Genomic DNA, 18,037 nt, shown 5'->3' on the forward strand with positions numbered 1-18,037 from the left:
ACGTTTTGTGATAAAAATCTATTAAGAATACAGTTGCACTCACACAGTGTATTGATAACATGAAAAGACACGGGTCATATTGTATCCTAACTAGCAAATGTATGCAAACCAAGGCAAAATTGTCGCGTAAATGTTCAACCTTAACCAAGAGGTGTACACTAACTGAGGTTCCACTGCACTTTAGAAATAGCACTGCAAATCCTGTCCCCAAAAGGTTTTATTAAAATAATTAAAAAGCTTAACAGGGCCATATATGGCCATAGTTTCCTCATGCAAATATGTGTACAGTATTTGTACTGTGGCCTTTTCGGGACACAACTTCCCTTATTGTGTTTTCTTAACTATGCAGTGCAGTGTGGTAGTATCCTTTACCCTCGCAGTATGAACAGGCTGTTTAAAGTGTTTAATCAGTGTGCATGTTTTTAACACATCCAGGATCCAGAGTTCCAACCAGAACTGGTTGCTGCCAAGTCGTACGCAGCAGCGGGCCTTTGTTCCTGGGTTTTGAACATAGTCAAGTTCTACAGAGTTTACTGCGAGGTGGAACCCAAACGTCAGGCTCTGAGTAAAGCCAACGCGGAGCTGGCTGCTGCTCAAGGGAAACTCAACACTATCAAAACCAAGATCAATGTAAGACAAAATCGCCCCCACCCCCCATGTTTACATCTCTAGGCTTTCATGATAATGTTTTTTCATCAAGCATTGAGAATTTACACTTTTGTCAATCGGTCCATACGGTGCCATACTTGCTGTGAGATGTAAAAGTGAAACTTAAACTTGACAATCTGGCGTCAAAATGTGTACAGAGGTCGACTCCAGTTAATATGTGATCAGAAATTGGCACTGGAATTACAACACGCAAGCAGAGTGGATTATGTTGACGCGGTTTAGACATTTTATCATTTAGTATGCGTTTTAATGAGGGTGTAAGGCTGGGGTGTCCAAACTTTTTCCAGTGAGGGCCACATTGGGAGACATGAAAGGAGGCAACTTTGCCACTTTGATATTTTGTAAATTCACTCGTTTTTCCCATTTTTGCTGTTATTGTTTTTTTTTTGTAATTTTCCAGATATTTCAACTTTCTTCTGAAATTATCTTTGTAATTTTTTTTCTCATAATATTCTGACTTTATTCCCGTGATATTTTGACTTTCCTATAATGTTATTTATGTACTATACATTTTTTCCCCAACCTAATTTTCCAAAAATGACCAAAAAACCCCACAATTCCCATAAAGTTTTGACTTTATCTCACCATATGACTTTTTCCACAACCTAGTTTTCCAAAAATTACAACGTATTTTTGCTTGCTTTTCATAATATAACTACTTTTTTAAAAAAATCACATCTTTTTTTTTATATTTCAACTTTGTGCGCATAAAATGACGTTATTTTTCCTTTTAATATTATGACATTATCATTCGAAATTAGTTTTTCTCATTTAGACTTTTTCTCTTAATATTTTGACTTAAAATCTGTTGTTGTTATTTTTTTTTCTTGTTAATAAGATTTTTAGAATGTGCCGCAAATGGAAAAATAGAGGGAAGCAAATGGCCCCCGGGCAGCACTGACACCCCTTGTGTAAGGCATATTTAGGGCTTAAACCTGGACTGTGCTTGTAGTAGTTAGCTTGTTAGCTTCCATCGCTAGTGAACAATGGCAATTGAAGAGCGAGGATTCTGGAGCTGAATCAAATCTAATAATTCCAACAGTCATTTTTATTGCAAATGTTGATCCCAGATCAGAGGGGAACAAACTAGCAGAAGGGTTTGGAGAGGCAGAAGTGACATTTTTATGGCCGTATCAATTATGGATTTTTGTAATTTGCTTGTCGTCGTGGAACATAACTCCTGTGAAAAGGGAGGATCTACTGTTTTCATTTTTAATATATAAGTTATGTATAAATTATAAGAAGGGTTCTAACATGTACACAGAAAAAAAACAACATATTCCATACTCGGATCTTAGATTTTGGGGTGTTTTTAAGCCTAGTGTGTCAATACATTATGTGAAATTGAAATTGAAATGTGCAAGAGAAACAATCCAGGGCGCTCCCGCCGTAGCCACTGTGTCTCGTTGCTCCGCCCCACACTGGAAGTAAAGGGATGTTCAGAGGAAAAACAAGAAAGCAAGCAGTAGGGGGGAACAATCCAACGTAATTGGCAGTATTGTATTGTTTTAGTATTTGTTTGACACAAAGGTCCCAATCGGACTTTTCAACAAAGCGCTGACTGAAAAATGACTGAGACTTAGTGTGGATGAACCTTGTGAATAAATGAATAAGAATTGGATTGCACAGAAGAAATAAAATAAAAACAAGCAGAGGCAATATAGTGGATAAACAATTCAGGAGATGAATTATTTTATCAAGGGTTTGAGTGACAGTTGACACATGAGCTCCACCAGTAATGATATACTTCCCAGCAGTTCATCAATACAAAGCTGCTGTAAGTGCTATTAAGGCTTTTACTGTTCATTAATCAAAACTAAATCCATCAGCCTAAAACCCCTATTGATAAAAGCAGCTGTAAATAATTGTTTCTCAGCGGCGCTTGACATTCAGCACATCAGAGCGCCGGAGAGCCCCAGCAGAGCGCGGCGCTCGGGGTGATTCGGGATGCTGCAGCAGCGGCAGCCACATGCGTCAAAATCCTGCAGAGCGTAGAGCGACGACTGTTAATAACATCCAGCGTGACTTCTGTCTGTCATTCCTCAGCACCCTGTCAGATCCTTTGAGTTGGAAGTGACTTCAGAGGGAATTAGCAATCCTCAAACTAATCTGCTGAACTCTGCCTGTGCGCAATAATCCTGTTTGTCCTTGTACTAATTGCTTCCACATGACAAATAAATCCATAGTGGACAGAATGATGAATTTTACCCAACTTTTCACTCTCTCCCAAGTTTGTGTCACTGACAGACTACAGTGATTTATTTGTCTCTTTAAGCCCATGCTGTACCTTAATAAGTGCCAATGTCTGTTCTTTGTGTGTGTGTGTGTGTGGTCGTGTTTCTATATCAGCACCTTAATGAGAACCTGGCCAAGCTCACAGCGAAGTTTGAAAAAGCCACTGCAGACAAGCTGAAGTGCCAACAGGAAGCAGAATCGACCGCACGCACCATTTCCCTGGCAAACCGCCTGGTGAGCATATCCCTTTTACTTCATACATTCGTTCAACATAGCGCTGCTTGGTCACAGTGGAGGTGCACAACATTCTATGGGGCATGCAAAATGTCAAAAAATGAAAAGGAAAAAATACATAGTAGTAGGGTTGTACATCTCTGTGTGATACAGGCGTGGCCATATTACACTTTTGCGCCGTTTGCACCTTATTGTGCTTGAGTTTTTGTTTGCTCATCTAGTAGCCCACCTAACTTTGAGGTAGTTTTTATTTTCTCTTTATTGCCTAGATTACCCCTTTTCCCCGCGGTGCATCTCGGACCCTTTTGTGCACTATTTTTCTTCATTCCTGTATTTTCTGTTCCATTTTTGTCTGATTAAGTACTACTCATACCTTGAGCTGCCTCGCCTTTGCATCCTGCGATCTACCATTGAATCTCCATGCTCCGATGTGACAGAATAATTAAAAAAAAAAAAATATATATATATATATATATATTCATTCATTAATAATTTTGAATATGTTTTGAATATGTTTTGAATATGGCTATTGTTAGCAACAAATATGCATATTGAAGCAATTTTTATGTTTTTTTTTTTTTGCCTAAGTTAAGCATTTTCAAGCATAAAAATGGCCAAGTGAAGTAAAATAACAATAGAAGGCATTCAGAAGACGCATTCATGAATGATATAGTGTTCTACACTGGTCACTAGTTGTCACTAATGTTACTGCAATGGTTAGTGAGACACACAAATGACAGACTAGATTGCCGGAGCAACAGGCTTTCATTGATGGTTTGAATTTGAACCGGCACAATAATCCCGAAAGAAAATCCCTTAAAAATAAAGAATCCTACTTTGCTGAAAGTCACGGCCGGGTCCGGGACCTGGAACCGCGATAAATGAGCGACCACTACTGAAATTTTGAGCCCCAGCATCTATCTACAGTCAAGTTAGCCTTAGTAGCTATAACCATGTATAGTCGTGGTCCAAATTTTTAAGAATGACACAAGTGTTGGTTTTCGCAGAGTTTGCTGCTTTACTGTTTGTAGAGCTTTTTGTCAGATGTTATTATGTTGTCCCCCAAGCCACTTAGTTATCACTTTTTGTCTTTGGAAAAGGCATTGTTCGTTACTAAACTGTTAATGGATGGAGAAGTTGCTTTCGGAGGTTGTCTTAGTACCATTCTTTATTCATGGCTGTGTTCTTAGGCAAAACTGTGAGCGAGCCCAACTCCCTTGGCTGAGAAGCAACCCCACACGTGAATGATTTCAGGATGCTTTACTGTTGGCATGACACAGGACTGATGGTAGCACTCACTTTTCTTCTCTGGACAAGCTTTCTGCTTCCTGGATGCCCCAAACAATCAGAAAGGGGATTCACAAGAGAACATGGTGTTACCTCGGTCTTCAGGAGCCCAAGACGTGTATCTTTTGCACAATACCAGTCTGCCCCTGATGTTTTCCCAGGAGAGAAGTAGCTACTTTGTGCCCTTCTTGACACCAGCCCCTCCTCCAAAAATCTTTGCCTCACTGTGCGAGTAGAAGGACTCACACCTGCTTGCGACCATTCCTGAGCAAGTGCTGTACTGGCGGTGCCCAAATTCCACAGCTAAATCAACTTTCTGAGACAGTCAAGATGTTTGCTGGACTTTCTTGGGCGTCCGGAAGCCTTCCAACAATTGAACCTCTCTACTTGAAGTTCTTAATCGTACTAGCAGCAACATCCTTGCCTGTGAAGCCCTTTTTGTGCACGTGTTCCCTTGGAGGTAACCATAGTTAAGAGAGGAAAAACAAAGATTTCAAGCACCATGCTCGTTTTTAAAGCTTCTAGTCTGTTATTCTCTCTCAGTCAGGATTGCAGAGTCATCTCCAGGCTTTGTCCTTGTCATCACTCACTTATGTTGACCGGAGAATCACTAAAATGGTCATCAGCTACTCCTTTTGTAGTAGGGCTGAAATGCAGTGGAAATGGGGTTATGGGATTAAGTTCATTTTCATGACAAAGAGGGACTTTACAATTAATTGCCATTCACCCTATCACTCAACATTATCACATAATTATTATTATCACATAATATTCTGCAGTATGTGCAAATTGCCATCATAACAACTGAGGCAGCAGCCTTTGTGTAAAATAATATTTGTGTCATACTGAAAACTTTTCGCCATTAAGACAAAAAAAAAAGACTTCAGTGAACATCTTTTTGTTTGATCGGATCAATATACCATTTAGCACTGGTGTGCTGTTACTATCTACTAGGGATGACTACACCACTATTTGTATCTGTATCTGTTCACCCATATAAATGACCTGGGTCCGTATCTGTACTGGGAGTGGGCGGGGTTTAACTGGAAATGGGTGGCACTTAAATCGGTACATTATTTTACATCTGAAATTGACATGGATTGATCAGAAGTTGCTATATTTATTGATTATTCTTCAGCCATACGTGTACTGTGTATGTGTGGAAGTGATCTGCAAGAGTTGTTATTTAATTGTTTTTTAATGATCTGTGTGAAGTTGGTGATCCATGCAAACATCCAGTGATGGCAAACAGGGAAATGATCTGTCAGCCTTGTTCGCTGTAGTTTTCTCAAAAGCACCGTCTTCAGTACAACTAGCAAATTTTCCAACTGACTTTATATCACCAACTAAATTAGAAGCAAGCAGATGAGGGGGGGAACACAGGCAGTGACCGACGCAATGCGAGCCGTTTACAGCTCTGTCTTGTCAAAGGCACCGTTTACGTTACGAAACAAGTTTACCAGGTAACCTTAGATACACATCGAAATAAAGGCGAGCTGAGGAAACCTGTCCAGAGTGGAGTCATTGACCAACGCGACACGAGCCGTTTTCAACTCTGTCTTGCCAATTGCACCGCGTACATTACGACACAAGTTTACCAACTAAATATCATAAAACCTGAAATAGAGGCTGAGGGAAACTGAGTACTAATTCGAGCAAAGGGAGCTGGAGTCAAGCTACTGTCTGTGTGTGAAAGAGTGAGGCACCGCTCCCCTGGCAGCAGCCTGCAGCATGTCTGTCTAGGGACGGGCGGTCGAGCGTGAGGAGTGAATACATAAGTAGTAACCCAATGAGGATTTTCTTTCAGCACGAGTACGGATAATGACGGCTGTACTCGTTTCATGCTCGTACTCTGCAAAAAAGCATTATCCATAATGGATACTCATCTAAAATGAGTATTGGGCTGAGCCCCGCTATTTACAACCAATCTCTTCTTCATCCATGATAATCTACAGAGCATGCACGACAGTGGTGTCACCAGAAGCCCGGGCTCTTACCTTGTTTTAGACACACACTATCAACCGATTTCAAGTCTCGTGATATGCCATGCATGTCTCTACAATCGATTAATCGTTAATCGTGCCCGCACACAATGAAAAAAAGTGTAATTTGGTGCCAAGGAGGGATAGCACCTTTAAGAGCAAGTACCCATTAAAGCGTTTTAGACACTGGCTGTGTGTGCATGTACAGTAAATGAACAAACTAATGTTGGATGCAACAAACAAAGGTGATGTCTACCTCTTGTAGTCTACATTAACCCATAAAAAGCCATAACACTTTAAACAGCCTACAATGGCCCAATACAGATTTGTGCTTGACTTGGAACTCATGAAGTCTGCAAATGTTTTGAAGTGGTTGTCATGTGACAGTCATGTGTCGATCCCAGGATATGGCTTCCCTGAAATGGCAGTGTATCAGCTAAACATGTGAAGGAACTAGTGCATTTCCATCCATCCATCCATCCATCTTTTTCCGCTTATCCGGGTCGGGTTGCAGGGGCAGCAGCCTAAGCAGGGAAGTATAGACTTCCCTCTCCCCGGCTACTTCATCCAGCTTTATCCCGGCAGATCCTGAGGCATTCCCAAGCCAGTTGAGAGACACAGTTTCTCCAGCGTGTCCTCAGTCTTCCCCAAGGTTTCCAACTGGTCAGACGTGCCCTGAATAGGCAGGCGTCCGGGAGTCATCCTCACCAGATGCCGGAGCCACCTCACATGGTTCCTCTGAATGCGGAGGAGCGGTTCTACTCCAAAATTCTCTCGGATGACAGTGCTTCTCACCTTATCCCCAAGGGACAGCCCAGCCACCCTACGGAGGAAACTAAGTTTGGCCACTTGTACCCACAATCTTGTCCTTGTCACTACCCAAAGCTCAAGACCATTTCCACCACTTCCAAAAGGTTATCTTTTGCCATTAAACCTCATTTTAAAACTCGTCAACAATTCTAATGCTTTAGTAGGGGGTCAAATACTACAATTAAACTGCTCTTACTGTGTTTCTTCAATTACTTCATATAAAACAAGTTAGGAAATAAATATCGCTTATTGGCCTGACGTGACATATTTGTCACAATAGCAAAAATGCTAATAAGCTATCAATACATTTTAAGACTTCAATTGTTCTTAATGAATTTATGGTCTTTGCTTCAATTCAAGTTCATGCAGATGTGTTCATTTGGTCGGGGGTGTATACCCCATCATTTTACTTGATGCACAAATAGCTCCGGCTTCTTATGAGTTAAACAAAGATTCAATGCGCCATGTGACATTCGTGCACAAACTTGTGTTAATCCACATACATACAAACAAGCTACTTATGTTGTCTCTTTCTCAAATGCAAATTCATATGTTTAGTATCCCACACCGAGGCACGCATACAATGTGCCTATTATGTCATTCTGCTGACTGGACGTAAACAAGAACCCTGTTGATGCAGTTGGTAATGTAAATTGTTATTATTCATTTGCAGAAGGCCTGACAGCTGCAATAATAGGAAGATAATGTGGCAGTCAGTGGCAAATATCAATGCAAATGTTGCCAGCATGCTGAAGTGTGCAGTGTTCCTGTGATGTATGCCAGGGAAGTTACACTTGGTGCCCAAAGGCAGCGTCGCTTGAGTTTGGAAAAGCTTAGATATTAAGTTGAATATTGTTGATCCCTGGAGGAGAATGGTATCACTGCTGCAGTAAAGAGTAAAGGTGTTGTTACATGAGCAGAGAGGCAGTAAAGGATATAAGAGCCTATTAAAAGTGGACCTAAAGGTGGTAAACTTGTTTGTGAGGATTTTTTCCCCTCTCTTTCTTTATGTGATACAACCCACAGATTAATTTATATCCGAATTATCTGGCCACCCTGGGGAATAATGTTGTCACAATGTGTCGTGCCTTTGTATTTCAGGTGGGGGGCCTCGCGTCAGAGAATGTACGCTGGGCAGAGGCCATCGAGAATTTCAGGAATCAAGAGAGGACTCTGTGCGGAGACGTCCTACTAATCACTGCTTTCATCTCCTACCTGGGCTACTTCACAAAACGCTACAGGTTACGACTAATGGACGAAACCTGGAGGCCTTATCTTAGTCAGCTGACGGTGCGTACCTTGGTTTCAGTATTGTCAATATCCTTGCACTCCTGCAACATTTTCACTGGAAAAAAGTTTTGGAATTTCCTGTGAAGATAAGTCAAAGATGAGCCTCCACTTCTAGCAGAGCGTGAAGATGGTTGCTATACATCATTATACAGTATGCGCTCATTTATAGTTTTACTATCAGTCAATGTTATCTTGACATACATGACATCTTGACTGTTGACTTTCTTGTCACAATTCAGAAAACCTTGGTCAGAGAAACAAAACATCACTGTCATGTAATGTAACATTGTGCAACTCTGAGTGGAAATGGTTAGGGCTTGGGGTTCGTGTTATGTGGTTCGGGGTTGGAGATTAATGGTTTGGGGTTTATGGGTTAGGGTTTACGCTTTGGGTTAGTAAGGGACTGGGGTTAGGGTTGACGCTCTGGGTTAGTGTTAGGGGTAAGGACGCTCCGATCACCATTGGCCGATTTCCGTGAAAAATCACGTCATCGGCTTTTGCCGATCAATGACTTTCAACGCCGATCACAAAAGCCGATCACCTGTGGCTTGTACTTTTGCAGCCTGTAGCAATACCTGCGTGCAGTTTAGTATCTTAGGTAGCATCTTCTGCTTTCTTTCACACTGCACAGGTGTTCCAACCTACAGGCAGTCCACGTCACTTCCGTGAACCTAATTAGAACAAGTGGTATAGAAAATGAAGTAATGAATATTCATTCCCGTTATCTTAAAGGTTCCCATCCCAGTAACCCCCAAATTGGACCCAATCACCATGCTCACGGATGATGCCGACATTGCTGCATGGCAGAACGAAGGGCTACCTGCAGACAGGATGTCCACTGAGAATGCCACCATTCTCGCTTCCTGCCAGCGCTGGCCCCTGATGGTAGACCCTCAGCTGCAGGGCCTCAAGTGGATCAAGAACAAATACGGTGAACATCTGCATGTAATTCGCATCGGCCAGAGAGGGTGAGTAGCTTTCTGCTGAATGTGTCATTTTATTTGGTATCGCACTGCTTTAACTTCCTTTTTATTGTTAAGGTACCTGGATGCCATAGAGCGAGCATTATTACAAGGCGATGTGGTTCTGATAGAGAACTTGGAAGAAAGCCTGGATCCTGTTCTTGGACCTCTTCTTGGCAGAGAAACCATCAAGAAGGGAAGGTAAGGAACAACCTCATCAAATATCATTATCAGCAAATAAATTATCATTGCCTGTTTGTGCAAGTAGATGAAAAAAGCTAAAACATAGATGTGCATAAGAGAGGATTAAATATTACATTAAATAAACCATTATAAAATAATCTGCATATATTTTTCTCTCTATTAAATTACTATGGAGTAGTATTTTTTTCTATCTTCCATGCCTACATTGTTGATTGGGCCGATATGAGGCGTGACTGTAAGGCGGTCGGTGACTGCGGTGGTGGTAATCTCAGAACCCGCTGGTGGACAACGGTGAGGGATACTGTCAAGCTGAAGGCAGGATTGCTTTTGGACAGTTTTGGTCCTTGGTAGCCCTTGGAGGCAGCTGATAGGTACCGGCAGGCCAAACGGTGCGCGACTTTGTCGGTCACTGAGGGACAAACGGGAAAGCTGTGGAAAATGACTTCCACACGACTTTGAAGAGATCGTTTACCACCACCTGCCGTCTTAGGAGGGAGAAGCAGTGCACGGTCATCACTGTGTATGGTAGGTATGGTGTACTGCTGACCTCGAGTTGATATGTTACTTCGAAGACCTCCTCAATCCCACCAGCATGTGTTCCAACTCTTCCAACGCCCTCCTGGTAAGGTCTGTTCGGGGGTACTAGAGATGAGCGTCCAATAAATGAACCTCGGATTCAGGAGGAGCAGTATGGTTTTCGTTCTGGTCATGGTCATGTGGACCAAATCTATACTCTTGGCAGCATTCTTGGTGGTGTTTTCCCAACCAATCTACATGTGTTTTGAGGACACACTCCCTGTATGACTGATTTCCAGTGACGGTTGGACAGGGCTGGCCTTTGGCACTGATTCTGTTCATAACTTTTATGAACAGAATTTATAGGCAAAGCCAGGGCTTGAAGAAATTTTGTTCGGGGGCTGCAGAATTGGGTCTCTGCTTTTTGCTGATAATGCAGCCCTGCTGGCCGCATCGGACCGTTATCTCCAGCTGTCGCTGGATCTGTTCACAGACAAATGTGAAGTAACCAGGATAGGAATCAGCATCTCCAAGTCCAGTCCACAGTTCTCGACTGGGGGTCTTATTCAGGAGTGAGGGAAGGATGGATTGCGAGATTGACAGGCGGATTTATTGTCAGGATTTCTCTGACTGTGGAGATGTTCAGGGAACGTCTGATGTTTTGGGGAAGAGACAGGATACGCTGGAGAGACTGCGTCTGAACTGGCCTCAGGTTCCCCTGGGAGGAGCTGGACAAAGTAGCTGGGTAGAGGGAAGTCTGGGTTTCTCTGCTTACCACTGCGACTCGACTCTGGATAAGCAGAAGAATATGGATGGATATACTGAGGTATAACTGTAATGTTGTCTGTCCTGTTGTTTAACTGCTAGCCATTCCAACGGTATGGTGTCTGCTATTTTCATGACGAAGTATGAAGTTTATAGTCTCCCCTATGCAAGAGCCTAGGTATGTTATACTGTACATGATTGGAAAGGTTAGTTTATTGAGATTGGACTGATATACTCCATTCCAGGATACAATTACAGGCTCAGTGAACCACTGTTGTTCGACCAGTCACACACATAAACATGAAAGCCACTTACCTTGAAAGCTTCACAGTATTTGAACAGCAGATACAATTCAGACAAATATGGGCTTGTTATGTTGACAATGGTCCAATGTGCAGTAAATAGCCACATCAAGCCTGACATCCATAAAAACACACTGATCGCTGCTGCAGACTGTCACCATGTTTGTCAGATGCACGTCTTATTTTTGATCATAAATTCTGTCAGCAGAAATGCATTAGCCACATTGCGCTCTGACCTCTGAACCTATGACCGACACCTCACTCGACCCAAGAGACAACTGTTTACACAGCTGTGGCACAATAGTGAAGGAACGTCTATGTGTACAAAAGCACCAGCCCTCATACTGTAGTTACATTTACAGTTACAATTACAGTTACAATTACATCGAGTGTCAATGATGACAATTGTGAAAATACTGACATACTGTCCAATCATGACAAAACAGTCTGCAAAGCTTTTTTCTTTGCATGGGGTTATTGAAGACTCTGACCTAGCGTGACCAAGCATCTCCAAATGGAACAAATTTGGCACATGTGAGCCTAACTTTGGAAAAACCTGTGTACAGTACACCATTTTTGTTGTATCATTGTCAAATTTGAAATGGTATTAGGTAAGAATTCAATGGGTTTTCCAGTCCATACTGCCAAACATGTTATTTTGAAGGTCTTTTCAGTGTATTCAAACTCCTACTGTATTTGTCAGTGCCATTACCACTTAAGCCTTCGTCACAACTGGTGGTACGGGCTCCTACGACTGGTCTACGTGCAAAAAATCGCAAGAAAAACACAGAGGGCACTCGTGTGACATGCCGATTTTTGAGCCGTAGACTGACTACAGACTTTGTCATGTCAAACACACACATTACGGGTGCTTACGTTCTTTTTAGGTTGCAAGACAAACTTACACACTTTGTATGTCTTTGTGCATCATCCATACGGCCAACATGCGTCTTTCGTACGTTTTGCTGTTGTCGGGTTCGGGCAAAATGTCAATTTTTTAATATGTCGCACTAAACTACCTGTTTTATTGTGCATATGACAATAAAACTCTTGAATCTAAAACTCTTGAATCTTGCCGACTCATGTGTGTCGTGTGCCACACGTGCATCCCACATATGTCGTCCGGTTGTGACCTAGGCTTTAGACCGATTCTGACTGTAGGGGAGAAAAAAAATCAGCTTATTAGGTTTCAAAAGAGCCCTCAACCTTAAGCCCTTAAGTTTTTTAGGCATTTTAGAAAAAAAAAAGCCTGGTAAAAGGGGTTAAATGTCAAGGACATGACTATCTATAGAAGTAGCTGATGTAAGACAAGTGTTGCAGAGTCTTTAATGTAACTGACCTCAATTCCTCACTTCTTGAAACAGGTATGTAAAGATCGGTGACAAGGAGTGTGAGTACAACCACACTTTCCGCCTCATTCTGCACACCAAGCTCGCCAATCCTCATTACCAGCCGGAGCTGCAAGCCCAGTGCACTTTGATAGATTTCACTGTGACGAGAGACGGGCTGGAGGACCAGCTGCTGGCCGTTGTGGTTAGCATGGAGAGACCTGACCTGGAGGAACTGAAGGTGAGGACGTCAGTGTAGGCACAGGAAAAAAAATCTGTCTGCTGAAAGCATTTAACTGCAAAGTGGACAGACCACTAATGTGAAAAGAGTGTTCAGATGCTGAAGTCATACAGATTATAGTCATCAGAGGTGATCACAGAACAAAAAGTGTTCATCTGTGGTATCTTTTGAGTTCCTTTCCCAGCATATTTTCTGTAATCATGCAATGAAAAGAAACAGTTGGAGAAGGGCTCCTGGGTCCTCATTGAACCAGGCGGAGCGCTTATGTTCATCATTAGTCATCTTTAAACGCATACATCAACAAAGAAACTGTACGCCTTTAAACATCACAAGGGGCTGCAGGTCCAGTCTCTTTTTGCTTGCTAAACGTTCAGATGGCGCCTTTGATAAACACACAAAGCGGATTGTGCTAATTATGAGAACGTGTGTTTCTAACTTTAACTCACTTCGTCTTGAATGGATGAGTTTAGCATTGATAGGTAGTCATCATGGTTCATTTGACCACATTTCTAATTAGCAAACCGTGCCGTTGGTTGTAGACATTGTAGGGGTGTCAAAAGTGCGACTCCTGAGACCTGCAGCTTATTTTTTTATTGGCCTATTTTAGAAGTAAAATTAAACCAAAAAAACCTGCAAAAATGAGAAAAATAGATCAAAAAGGAAAAATTGACATTTTGATTTAATGCTGATAAGTAATAAAAGCTTGGTCTTTAAATATATAAAGTTTATTTTTAGCCTTTTTACAAAATTAAAAAAAAAACATCAAAACACTGAAGTGGGCCCCTGCAGCTTCTGATTTTCAGTATGCCGCCCTCGGTGGAAAAAGTTTGGACACCCCTGTAGCATTCAGTCGGGAGGAGAATCACAGTGTAACAATACTAACACAATATTTGGACAAAGTTAACAACAGTATCACCAAGTACACAATAATCAATATACAGTAGGGAAAATTAGTATTTGATCCCCTGCTGATTTAGCCAGTTTAACCCCTCAGAAACATATGAACAGGCTAGGGATGTGAAAGATAAACCAATGCGATCGGATATCCGGTTTGAGCAGGGAACGATTCGCCGGAAGAAGCCTCCTCCATCAATAATAATAAGCCATAAATCTTTAGATCAATTGATTGTGGAGACATGCACTGGGTATCGCGAGAGAAGCCATCGGTTGACTCTGTCTTATACACAACAAGATGAGAATGCTAACGCAGAGTGGTTATATTTGTGTTGCTATGGTAATCGCGACACATAAATCGATATCAATAGACACCGATGACGTGAGGTGATGTGTCTTTTTATTTATTTTATGTTAATACAGTTTGCTCATTAAGAGGATAGCAGGAAAAAGAAGAAAATAGTTTACTTTTGTTTAAAAAATGCCTTCAATTTAAAATATAAAACACTTCTTAGTCAAATTTATTTACTTTTTTATTCACTGGAAAACATTTGTGTTCTTACCTTTATCTGTATATGAAGTACATGCAGCCTTTCCTTCTCCAGGAAAAGTTCTGATATTTTGTATTTTATAAACGGTAATCCTCAATTTTGGCAGTCAGAATCATTCATTTATGAAGCAGAGCATAAAAATATTGATTGTATTTGACTTTCTGCTAGCTAGTGCTGCTGCTGTCAAAAGAAGAAGAGCGGCCAGACCCCCTGAAGGATGCAGTGGTACTGCAAGTGCCTCCCTCCTGTATGACAGTTCCACGTATGTTATTTAGTGATTAGCAAGAATCATGATGTCACACATTAAAGACATTGCACAGGAAAGTTAAAAAATAATTTCTTCAATGTTATATTATTGGCGACATGCTGACAAACAGAACCTGGCAGGCGCCATGATTCAACTCAGTGCAGTGTGACAGTAAAGGCAGGCATGCTCACGGCAGCCTTGCTAGATCAGGAAATTTGCAAATTCAGCAATTTTTAACTTAAAACCTACGTCACAACTGGTTATACAGGCTCCTACGGCTGGTCTACATGTGAAAAGATGCAAGAAACGCACGGAGGGTGCACGTGCGGTGTGCTGATTTTTGAGCCGTAGACTGGTCGCAGACTTTACGGGCGCTTGTGTTTTTTTTCAGGTTGCAAGACAAACTTACGCACTTGGTATGTCTTTGTGTGTCGTCCGTACAGCCGTGTGTCTTTTGTACGTTTTGCTGGTGTCAGGTTTGGGCAGATTTTTTGCACGTTGCAGTTGCAAAAAGTCGCACGGCCAAAAAAATCGCACGTCCGGTTGTGACCTACGCTTTACTCCAAATTATTATGCAAATGATATTTTTCTGTTTCTGTTTTGCTAAATAGTCAATATAAATTACAGTCATCATTTTCAAGTCGTCAACCTTTCCAGTGCATTTTGAAAGTTACTGAACAAACATCTCAATGATAACAGTATATTTTAAAAAAATAAAAACTTAAAATGCACTGTTGCACATTATTATGCAAAACAGAGGTTCAAAGCATTTCACTGAAGAACCGAAAATGGTCATTTGATAAATTTCCAGCATAAGGAGGTCATATTTACTGAAAGCAAAAACTATTTAAATCACTAACATTTTAACAGGCCACGTTACATGTTAACATAAAATCCCTTCTTTGATATAACCTTCACAATTCTTACATTGAACTTGTCGGTTTTTGGAGCAAGGTGTCAGAATAGCCTCCCACAGCTGCTGTTTTGTTGCGATCTGTTTCCCACCCTCATAGATTTTTTGCTTGATGATGCTCCATAGGTTCTCAATTGGGGTCAGAGGAAATAAGGGGGCCAAACCATGAGTTTCTCTCCTTTTATGCCCATAACAGCCAATGACAGCGATGTAGGTATACTTTGCCTCATGAGATGGTGCATTGTCATGCATGAAGCTCATTTTGCTACAGAAGGTACAGTTCTTCATATTGTACCATGGAAGAACGTGGTCAGTCACAAACTCTACATACTTTGCTGAGGTCATTTTCACACCTTCAGTCACCATAAAGGGCCTACCAGCTCTCTTCCAATGATTCCAAAACATGACTCAGCCACCTCCTTGCTGACATCACAGCCTTGTTAGAAATGCTGGTCATACTCTCCTTCAGCCATCCGGACCACCCAAGGTTGCACAGCCCTCATCAGTAAACAGGATTGTTTGAAAAATCATCTTCATGTATTTGTTGGCCCACTGCAACCATTTCTGCTTATAAGTATTGCTTAGGGGTGGCCAGATAGTAGGTTTATGCATAACTGCAAGCCTCTGGAGGATCCTACATCTCGACGTTCATGGGACTTCAGAGGCGCTAGCAGCTTAAAATGCATATTTGCTACTTTGTAATGGCTTTTTAGCAGGCGCTCTCTTGATTCGATACATTTATCTGGCAGAAACCTTTCTCATTATGCCTTTATCAGCACAATCTCGGTCATCTGAATCATCCACAAATGTCTTCTACCTACGAAGGTTTTTGTGAATTATTAAGTGTTTTCATGCCTTGTCCAAGTGCACTGCGATATTTGACGCTTTTTTTGTCAGCATAGAGATCCTTTTTCTTTCCCATACTGCTTGAAATCTGTGGCATGCGTAATAATGTGGAACATCATTTTTAAGTAGTTTTCTTTTAATTGGGCTCACCTGCCAAACTAATCATGACAGTCGTCCGAGATTGATATCAGTAATCCAAAGAGCCCCAAGACACAAGGCCATCCATGAATTTCATTGAAAAACCAAAAAATGTATGTTTACGATACTAAAATCCTATTTGCATAACAGTATGGAACAGAAATATTATTTGCAATTAAGATCTTATCCAGTAGTAATGATCTGGCAATCCGAAAAGGTGTTTGCATGTCTCAAAAGTTTACACAATATTTATTACATTTGTCTTAATACTGTACGTGATAGTATGTGAATGGTAACAAAGCAAATGTCACTGCTTGTGGATTTGGAGGATTAATGAGCAGTACACTTCCACGATGTCCACAGCATCACGCATGGATTGAATGTGAGCGCAAGCGATTAAGTTAAAAATGTACTTCATCAAAGCTCCTCCGCCTAATGATGCCTCACGCTCGTCAACAAATCTGCCCTTTTCATGTCAATGTGCTTGAAAAGGATTGGCTGGTGGCGCTGCAGTGCCGCAGCAATTAGACAAATGTGCTGGAAGGTGTTTTAACGGACAAGCGCAACAACTCTTGTCTTCGCTCAGATGATTTGTGGCCTGGAGGTGCTCTCTGTCATGGTTAGATACTGCAATGGGGGCACTAGCGTTCAAACGTAGAATATCATGCCCTCTTCCTGCTCATCCATGATGGCTAATTATGCATAGTTTCTCTGAGACCCCGTGGATGTGTATGTGTATGTGTATGTGTATGTGCGTGCACACTATGGACACGTGTCTGTACACGAGTGGTGAGTGAGTGACAGCCGTTAACGACGTCCCCTTTTTGGCCCGAATTGTGAAGAACATAGACATTCTTTTCTCTCCGGTACTGGTGTTCTTTTATTTTTGGGGTGAAAAAAGTGTATTTTGGAGCAAGGAAGGGAAGCACGCTTAAATGCTGGAGGGTTTAGAAGTTAATGTGGAGCTCTGGCATGGGGTTAGACACATTTAGGAGATGGTTGCACAGTTTTCCAACTAACCCTAACCCTTTTTCTTAAATGTTTCAAGCAAAAGCCTTTGCCGGCCACTCACGACACTGCTAACCTGCTTCTAGCTTTCAGATAACTGGCCAGCTGATGTCACACATGTCACTTCCCGGGCCATGCTTCGTAAAGCCCCATTCCCAACCCGCAGTGCTTGCAAGTGCGTGCTGTCTACTTGCAAAAACGTGGGCAAAATTAGGGGATCTGCACGTAGTGAGTAACGCCTCATAACGGATTTGGGAGCACAGACACGGCGTAGTGCAGGAGGAACTTTCGCCGTGTTCAGGTTGCGTGGGGCTACGGATTCACAGGAAGAGGAGAGCAGGAGCGAAGAAGAGTCAGATGGCGACGCCATAGAGTCTGATCATGAGGAGGGTGCTGCTGGAGCCGCGCTGCGACTTGAAGCTGCTCTTGCAGCACCAGAACCCGGAGTCTCTGCGGTGGAATGTGTGGCATCTTGAGGCAGCAGCAGCACGGACTTCTGGAGAACCTCGGAAGGTCGGGAAGAACTCAAGTCCATCGCATTTGCACGCTTACAGCATGGAAGCGAGTAAGGACACCGTACGTGAGCGGCACGTGTAAATGCGCCCTCCGTACGAT

The 18,037-nt window shown here is 42.0% G+C and overlaps 1 protein-coding gene across 4 annotated transcripts in view; it reads left to right on the forward strand.

Annotated features, from left to right (window-relative positions):
• Window positions 1-18,037, forward strand: part of LOC129173221 (dynein axonemal heavy chain 9-like) — a 262,968-nt gene that overhangs the window by 169,501 nt on the left and 75,430 nt on the right. For 3 of the 4 annotated variants that reach the window (XR_008567198.1, XM_054763939.1, XM_054763959.1), the window contains 6 exons: window positions 436-630; window positions 3,019-3,138; window positions 8,319-8,507; window positions 9,240-9,475; window positions 9,548-9,670; window positions 12,621-12,825. Coding sequence is in view for 3 of the 4 variants with exons in the window: in XM_054763939.1 (XP_054619914.1) it covers window positions 436-630; window positions 3,019-3,138; window positions 8,319-8,507; window positions 9,240-9,475; window positions 9,548-9,670; window positions 12,621-12,825 (1,068 nt within the window). In the remaining variant the exon portion in view is untranslated. The remainder of the gene's footprint in view (window positions 1-435; window positions 631-3,018; window positions 3,139-8,318; window positions 8,508-9,239; window positions 9,476-9,547; window positions 9,671-12,620; window positions 12,826-18,037) is intronic. The other variant, XM_054763948.1, reaches the window with a different exon arrangement.

Source organism: Dunckerocampus dactyliophorus, chromosome 2, assembly GCF_027744805.1.
Source record: "Dunckerocampus dactyliophorus isolate RoL2022-P2 chromosome 2, RoL_Ddac_1.1, whole genome shotgun sequence".
NCBI lineage: Eukaryota > Metazoa > Chordata > Actinopteri > Syngnathiformes > Syngnathidae > Dunckerocampus > Dunckerocampus dactyliophorus.